The 8,707-nt window shown below is 50.9% G+C and overlaps 1 protein-coding gene across 1 annotated transcript in view; it reads right to left on the bottom strand.

Annotated features, from left to right (window-relative positions):
* The window catches only part of MACF1 (microtubule-actin crosslinking factor 1), a 38,379-nt gene extending 29,876 nt beyond the window's left edge, over positions 1-8,503 (bottom strand). Inside the window, 7 exon segments of the mRNA XM_009081162.1 lie at positions 578-662; positions 1,312-1,638; positions 2,029-2,188; positions 3,198-3,364; positions 4,574-4,744; positions 4,890-5,051; positions 8,234-8,503. Of these exon segments, the coding sequence (XP_009079410.1) occupies positions 578-662; positions 1,312-1,638; positions 2,029-2,188; positions 3,198-3,364; positions 4,574-4,744; positions 4,890-5,051; positions 8,234-8,503 (1,342 nt within the window).
* Positions 8,504-8,707: the final 204 nt, after the last annotated feature.

Here is an 8,707-nt window from a genome sequence, read left to right as displayed (position 1 = left end):
CTCTTTCCTGCTGTTTCCAAGAGGACATGAAACTGCATGCCAAATCCTTTGTAATCACTCTTCCTGCTCCACAGCTCCCACAAGGACAGAGGTCTGTACATCTGCTCTGAGCAGACCACATCTGAAGGAAATGCATCGCCCCGACCTTTCTTCCCACTCATAAACATAAACTCACACCCACGTGGCAACAGCAACAACTGCTCAGTATGGGAAAGCAGTATTAGGAAAGGGTTAGGGGTATTTTTAACCTCTTTCCATGTGATTTAGCAGCTGGATGCAATGAGAAAACCCTCCCTCATGTTGCAGGGCTGTGGTGGGAATCACCCGCTCTCAAGGCTCCAAGGTTGGGATTTGGGACCAAGCAAAGCACTAAGCTGAAGTGTTTTGTGGCTCAGCATCCAGGTCTGGATGCAAACCAGCTCCTTTTGGGAATTTCCAAAAGAAGTTGAAGACCTGAGGGAGAACAGCCTCCCCCAAACACTGCATAACATGGACTTCCCAGGGAAGAGCATGCAGGGGATGAGGAGCTTCCCAGACCCTCCACATCGCCCAGAGCACGCCAAGATCTCCGTGTTACCTGTGGTTTGCTTCAGAAGAGCTTGTCCATTTCTAATGGCTTGGTCCACATTCTTTTTCCTGTTCACAATTTCCTCATTCAAAGCCTGGAGAAAGAGACAAATTTGGGTTATCCTGCTGCAGGCAGGTCCCTGCATCCTGCCAGCCAGAGATACTACAGAGAGCATGAACTTCCCTACTGAGCATGGGAAGGGTGGACAACCCATCTGATAACTGTCCACTCATCCTGTTACAGGAATTATTGGGACTTCTGGGACCTAAAGGCTCAAATCTTGGAGCAAACCCATCCCAACCCATTGGATCTGTGTTACCAGAGGACTTGCCCTTGTATTAGACAGAACCTCACACTTGGAAAGAGCCTGCCTGGCCCCAGGGAGTGGGAGCAGACGACTTCCTTGGTGGCCAGCCTGGCTCTGAAAACCTACCAGCTCTCAATCTTGGGACCATCATCCAGCTTTCCAAAGGCACAGGGTGGCCAAGCTGGCTCAAACATTCCCAAAGCAAACAACCCATTTGAAGTTCCCCCCCCCACCTTTCTTGAGAAACCCATTTTTGAGCCCACCAATATTGTTTCTAACACATGAAATCCCTTTAACGCTTCTCCAAGCCTCGAAGAGAAACTAAGAAGTGGGAACAAGCTTTACAAAATTAAAGCCAGACCAGAAACAAAACCAAAACCAGAGAAATGCAACAAAATAAAACCAACATAAAGATGGAAGAAAAAACGGAAAATACCAGCTGGTCTGCATGTTGCTTCTGTAGGACGTCCTGTTTGTAATCCTTTACGGATACCGAGCCCAGCTTGTCCTCCACCTCAGCCAGCCAGTTGAGCACTTCCACCTCCTCCTCCCCAAAAATCCTGGCGTTAGCCAGTGCCTGGTCCAGCAGTGCTGCCTTGCGGCAGCAGCGGTCGTGGACCTCACCATAACGAGTCTGCAGAGAGTCTAATTTCTCTGCCAGGAGCCTCTGCTCGGTGGCACAGCTCAGGGAGGAGAGGGACTGCCCGACACCGACCGCCCGAGACACGTCGGCAGCGTGACTCTCTATCTCTTCCTCTAGAGCCTGAATGGCAGGAGGATAAAATGGACAACAGAAAGGAAGATGAGTGAAAAAAACCAAAAATAAATGGAGAAAATCAAAGAAACAAACGTAAGGGAAAAGTAAACAAATAATGAATGCAACTGAAGGAATGGAGGAGACAAAACCCACCCGTGAATGGGTGAAGTGCATTAAAATCAAAGGAATGTAAGGATGGGAATGGTTTTTCTATCCAAGAGTGGATACAGCTGCTGGGAGGACCCACACTGGTGGGTCAGGGCTTGCAGCCTTCTCCATACAGCCTGGATAACTCTTTCAATACTTGTGCCAAAACCCTCCTCATTGTGGTGGAAACAACCACCAGAGCTAGACCCAATATCAACCACCTCCATCCTGTTCATGCACAGGTCCTACCTTGTGCCGACTGATCTGCTGCTGGATTTTGGCAGTCTGGGTACCAATGGGCTCAGAGTTGGCCAATTTCTTCTCTGTCACTGATAGCCAGTCTGACACAGGCTCTGTGGTTTCATGGAACTGCTTTGCCAGGACCAGGATGTCCTCCAGCTGCTTCTGCCTATAAGATGGAATAATAAAAGAAGAAGGAAATAAGTGTTCAAGGTTTGGTTGGATGGAGTTTGGAGCAACCTGGTCTATTGGAAGGTATCCCTGCCCACGGCAGGGGCTGGAATCAGATGGATTTTAAGGTCCCTTCCAACCTAAACCAGTCTGGGATTCTATGATTCTATGAAAACACTAAGGAGCAGCTCCTTGTTGGAGCCAGGAATGGGAAACAGCTTCAAGTATGAGGAAGAGGGAGGCAAAGCAGCCCTGTTCAAAGCAAGGTGAAACACCATGTCAGGCAGGCTGCAAAGGCAGACACAAAAATCAATGTGGAGAAACAGCACATTGAGCTCTTTCCTGCAGCTGTACCTTTAGGATCCAATTTATCCCTTTGGGAAGGTGGCAGAAAGGCTCTCCATGGTGTAGCTTTGCATGGAATTGTAGAATGGTTTGGGTTGGAAGAGACCTTAAAGATCCTCTAGTTTCAACTCCTTTTTCTTCCATCCCATCACTACCTTGGAGATTCTCCAACAAGCTCAGCTTGTAGCTGAACTCTTGGTGCTTTAGGGCTGCTGTGAGTTTCTGATCAAAGACAGCCCAGTAGTGGTACAAGTCCTGGATGGACACTCCAGCCAGTTAACAGTGATTAAATCCCTCGAGAGGGTCCAATCTGACCCTCAAAATGACTTCATAACCTCAAATATCAGCTGAGGTAGCAACAACCAACCCATAAACAAGATCCAGGCAGCAGAAAGGTGTCAACAGGATGTTGCCGCCGAAGCTAAACGTGAACGCTCAAAGGCATAAAAATAACATCCCTCCCCTGCAGGGAAATTATTTAATCTGAGCTCTTCCCTGCCATTGTAAACCTCTGCTATCAGCTTCAGCTCCCAAACAGCTTTGATTTCTCATGTTTTCCAGCTGTTTCCAGGATGTCTCTGCACTGAGATCTCTGCCAGCTTCCCGCAGGTCCTAACCCCGAGCTCCAGGGCACGGGATGAGCCGTGCCCAGCCCCTCTCACCTGGCAGCTGCCCTGCCCAGCAGCCCTGCCCAGCGCCGTGCCAGGCTCTCCAGCTGCCCAACGATCTTCTCGCGATCCGCGGGCTCGGCCGACTGTGCGATCCTGTCGCCCTCTGCCTGGATCATCTCCACGGTGGCTTTGCGATCGTCCAGGAGTCGCTGGAGCAGCTTTAGCAGCACAGAGGGACAAAGGAGGAGCAAAGTTACCAGATTGGGGCAGGAGAACTGATTTTGGCTCTTGGAGAGGTTCAATCTCTAATTGTGGCTGAGAACAGCCACAGCACAGGGCTGAGCCCAGACCCAGCCCAGGGGCAAACTCTGCCACCAAAACCAGTTCAAAATGCCACAGCTGTGTTATATGACAGCAATATTTAGCTTTGATTTGGTCAGCCCCAATGTGCTCAGGCAGCTGGACACAACTCTCATTCTGTTCTACTCCATGCCATTCCCTTTCCTTCTTCCTTTCCCCTTTCCTTTCCTTTTCCTTTCCCCTTTCCTTTCCTCCTTTCCTTTCCCTTTCCCCTTTCCCCCTTTCCTTTCCCCTTTCCCCCTTTCCTTTTCCTTTCCCCTTCCCCATTTGGTTTTCCTCTCCCCCTTTCCTTTCCCCCTTTCCTTTTCCCTTTCGCCTTTTCCCTTCCACTTCCCCCTTTCCTTTCCTTTTTGTTCCCCCTTTCCTTTCCCTTTCCCCTTTCTGCTTTTCCCTTTCCTTTATCCTTTTCCCTTTCCTTTCCCTTTCCCCTTCCCCTTTCATTTCCCCTTCCCTCCTTTATTCTATTCAAGATTCAAACCACTTCTGTCCTGCAGAACTTTCCCAAGCCTTCCCCATCATTCCCTCTCCAGCTTACCGACTTTTTAACATCCACTTGACATCAATTCCCTCCCCAACCTCAGACCAGGCCAGGGTAAGAATTAATTTATAACATATTTCACCCTGCCCACACGTGACCTTCTCCCCGTGCGCTCCGAGCCGGCACAGGCTGTTATCTTTGCAAACACTGGCACACCCCAGGGCCTGCTCTTACCCTTGCTACATTCCCTTTTGTCCAAACACCCAAACCAGTCCCTACACCACCAGCTTGCTCCTGACGCAGCAGAATTACCAGCACAAACAAAACTCAGAGCTGGAAAAACACGGCCGACCAGCAAAACCAGCAGTGAACTTCAAGAGGCTGTGGGACAATCCAGTGATGTGGTGATTTAGATGATGGAGATAGGGAGTGTGGGCAAACAAACTGTCTGTTCATCACATTGGGATGTGGGGAACCAGGAGCCACCATGAAAGAGCTGGGACAGGTTTGTGGATATCCCAGCAAATATTGCCTGGCTGTCCCAAGGTCTCCTTTTCACCAAGCCACACATCACCCTGTGCTCACTCACCTTCTGCTCCTGGATCTGGGCTTTCACCACCTTGTACTCAGCAGAGGGAGGTTTCTGGTTGGAGATGAGCTCCTCAGTGTCTGTCAGCCAGCTCAGCAATGGCTCCAGGGCATCCTGGAACTTCCCACAATGCAGCAGAGCCTCTTGCAGCTGAGCGACTCGTTGGGCCACCTGCACCCCAAACATAACCCATTGCATGGTCAAGCTAGGGACACGTCAATGCTGGAGCCTCAGCTCTCAGCTGATGACCCCCATCTTCTATCAGACCCCAATGGAGCTGAGAGAAACCAGGTACAGCCCCTCCCCAGGCTCCTACCTTCTTGTTGAGGGTGTTCCAACGGGTGTTGATTTCTTCCATGTCATGCTCCAGCCCTTGGACATCACAGTTTTTCCCGGCACTTTGGATGAGTCCTTGACCAACTCCATTGACTTGCTGTAGTTTAACCTGGAGAGGATCCACTTGTTCCTTCTGGAAGAGCTGGGGATGGAAAGGGTGGGAGAGAAAAAGTATTTATAACAATCTGTGAGCTGCTCTTCCAGTCCCTCCATAGACAAGCTTTCCACAACAGTTTTTCTTTTCCCTAGGAAAGATGCAGTAGCTACTTGCACTGATTTTATTGGAGTTGTGCAAGTTTGTCTGAACTCCTCCCTTGCCTTGACCCAGTAACACAGATGTCATAGGAATCCGCTGGTGTGGAGCACAGCTCAGGACTTACCCACATCCACCTCTGCTTTTAAAGGGTAAATCCCATTTTTCCAAGCAATGGAGTGAGGTAGAGAGAGCAAACTGAGGAAGAAATGAGAGCACTGGCTCCAGTCAGCCATCAGATTGGGAAATAACGCTCCTGGGGAAAAACCCCAAGCAATTCTCACAGAGAAGCTATTGAGAACTGGAGACCTGACATCATATGAGTTTTGTTAACCACGAAATTACAGGCAGCGAGGAGCTCGCTGGATTTCCAAAGACAAAGGCAATAGGCAATTAATGTGCGAGTCGTTTACCACGGATTTGGCACGGTCCTGCCTGGGAATCCTGTGGGGAAAAGCTTTTTAAACCAAAAAAGATTTGATAGGGAAGGGGGAGGAGAGCGAATGAAGCTCCCCATTGTCAAAGAGAGGCAGCAGGGAGAATCCTGTTTCTGCAGAGGAGATAAGTGCTCTTTATCAGAGCTGAGGATCTGCTGGAACACGTGCACAGTCCCTCTCTGACCCAGCCCCAAGGGATGAGTCTGCTGTGTCCTCAGAGAGAACAGCACGAGCCCCAAAATCAGGGAGCCCCAAAATCCTGGCTTCCTCTACTCCCCTGGCCCACGAGCCCATGCAGAGCACAGGTCACCCAGCACTGGGCAGGATCGGAGCCGTTGGCCTTGGCACAACATTTTCCCTTTGGAAAGCAAAGGGGATGGCACACAGCCACCTGCTTTCTCGAGCGTGCCTCCTCCTCGTGCCTGAGAATACATGGACATTGATGGCATTGAAAAATCCCCACTTGGATGCAACATCTCCCTCAGCAGAGCAGAGGCTCATGGACAGCACAGGGCAATCCGAAGGAGCATGAGGCAGGCAAAACCCCCCAAAACACACCAACCCCCCCAAACACACACACACAGTTCCCAGTCTGAGCAAGAAGCACTGCTTTGATTTTCTTTGCCCCGTTTCCAAAGGAAAGCTTAATCTTCCCACCAAAGCTCAGCAACTGGAGGGCAGGGAGGTGTCCCTCCAGGAGATGAGTGGAGGGTGAGCTGGCAAGACACTGTCCAGAGCTGTTTGCTCATGGAGAATTATGCCATGGTTATAAGAAATAAAGGGTGACGTGGGATCACTGATTCTCTGCCTGTTCTCCTGTTACTGTTTATATATGGAGCTGCTGGTTAGAACAGCCAAACCCACAAAAGGATCAGGCTGATAAGCCTGGCATGCTGGGCTGGTCCGAGCTCTCTGCACACAGCAAAACAAACTCTGAAGCTCTGAAGGAGCCAGGCAGGGAGGGAACCCTGTGGAAAACTTGGATATCCAACCAGGGATACCTGCACCACAGGTATCAGCCAGTCTGAGAGCCTGATGCTCCATGAGGATCCTGACAAATCCAATCACAGCACCAGCCTGAGGGTAAGCATGTCCAACACCCTTGTTTTCCTTAGCTCATAAAAGATTCCAGCGATTTAGTTCATTAACCTCACCGTGACTCAGCTCTGAAACAAATATTTAACATCTACCCTTTGCTAGGCAGGTAGGAGAAAGTGCAAAGTGAGGTGTCCTGCCCTGGAGAAGAGAGAAGAGCTGGACAAACATTTTGGAGAGCAGAAGGACATCTGCTCCAACACACCTCCTCCTCCTCCTCCTCCCTCCCAGAAATACTTCCCAAAGCATCCCCTCACTTTCTGATTCCCTCATCTCCCTTAACTCCAACACTGCTGAACACAGAGCCTTCTGCTGGGAAGAATCAGCATCTCCAACAACATCTGACCACCTGTGGGGTTAATAATCAGAGGTGCTAAACCTAAACTAAGGGTCCCTCCACCAAGGACACATTGAATTTCAGGCACCAGACAACACCAGCAAGAACCTGATGGTTTTTTCCTGGCCATGGTCACCTCCAGGTGTCCCAGGCTGTGCTCACATGGACCCCCCATGTGAAACCACCTCTCTCCAAGCCCCTCCACGTGTGTTTCTCAAATGGGTGGCACAGCCCAGAGGATGAGTAATTGCTACCGAATCGGGATTTTCAACGCTGACTAACTTCTGATGTCTCCTTAGTGATATTGCTCCTAATCCAGATGGCAGGAAATCAGCACTTGGCTGTGGGAACTCCAGCACCGAGGTCTCTCCAGGCAAAAGCCACGAGCACAGCATGGTAAACACAATTCCCCAAATGCCAGAGACAATTTGAGCCCCTTCCCATGAACCTTCCGAGCCACAGCACCTTACTGCTCACTGGAAAAGCTACAGACAGCGATGACTGCACAGGACAGGAATTATTTGCACTTAATTTCTTTTACAGGTTTCTCTTTTCTGATACATTTTCTGCTTCAAAGATGAGAACTACCCGCCCGGAGCCGGTGAAGAAGCTTGTTCTCAAGTCTGTGATTTCTATCTGAGTGACCATAATGTACTTTAATCAGCCAAAAATCAGACAACAGTTTAGGTCATCGAGCACCAAGAGCCTATTACCTCCCCTACTTATAAAATCACACAATTCCCACCTCCCCCCAAAAAAACTTTTTGCCTGCCAAATTCAAGGCAATCTCAGGAGGGAGAAGGCTGTTTCGAAGCCTGAAGGATGCAGATCGTGCGTTACCAAGTGGGCTCACATCTCCCACCCACCCCTCCAGTGGAAAATAAAGCCATTTCTGCGCCTGAAGCCCTGGCTGCGAGCGCCTGAGCAACAAATACCTCGTTATCTGGAACGAATCCATCTGGTAGAGCAGGAGGCCCTTCTGCGACGAGAGCGGCGGCGAGAGGTCCCTCCGTGCCCGTTGGCACCTCTCCCTCCCCAGGGGACAGGGAACAGGCACCCTCGCAGCTGGGGGAATGGAAGATGTCCCCCAGCACAGCCCCAGGGAGGGTTTGTGCGGTGGGAGCTGCAGTGGAGGGTGTCCCCAGCACCTCTGGGGTGGTGAGTCCCTCTGGGAGGGGTAGGAAGGCAAAGGAGGCACCAACCCAAGCTGCTGCCTCTCCTGCAGGTGCTGTGGCAATGGGGTCATCCTCCAACATCAGCACTTCGGTGGGTAGGTGCTCCAGGATAGGTGGCACAACTGTGATGGCAAAGTCATCTGCACCCCCCAAGGCCACTACTGACTGCATGGGGTCACCACCAAAGTCCCTGACACCGGAGACGAGTGGGTCAGCGTCTTGTGGTGGCACTGTGGCAACAGGCACATCAGCAAAGGGTGGTGGGGCTTCCAGAAGCTCCTCCACCATCAAGGGCATGGTGGTGGCTTCTGGAGGTTCCTCAGCATCCATGAAAGGATCCCCAGCGACTGGTGGTATCTCCCGAGCGTCTGGGACAGCCAAATCTCCTGGTGACAGTGGGTGGGCTGGAGAAGAAAGCTCCCCAAAATCCCATGGGATGGCATGAGGAGCAGGTCCCACAATGGGTGATGTGCCAGGAAGCTCTCTGAGGGCAGCTGAGCC

This window comes from Acanthisitta chloris, unplaced genomic scaffold, assembly GCF_000695815.1.
Source record: "Acanthisitta chloris isolate BGI_N310 unplaced genomic scaffold, ASM69581v1 scaffold14688, whole genome shotgun sequence".
In the NCBI taxonomy this organism is placed as follows: Eukaryota; Metazoa; Chordata; class Aves; order Passeriformes; family Acanthisittidae; genus Acanthisitta; species Acanthisitta chloris.
Note: the sequence above shows the minus strand (reverse complement) of the source record. Positions and strands in the feature narration are given on the sequence as shown.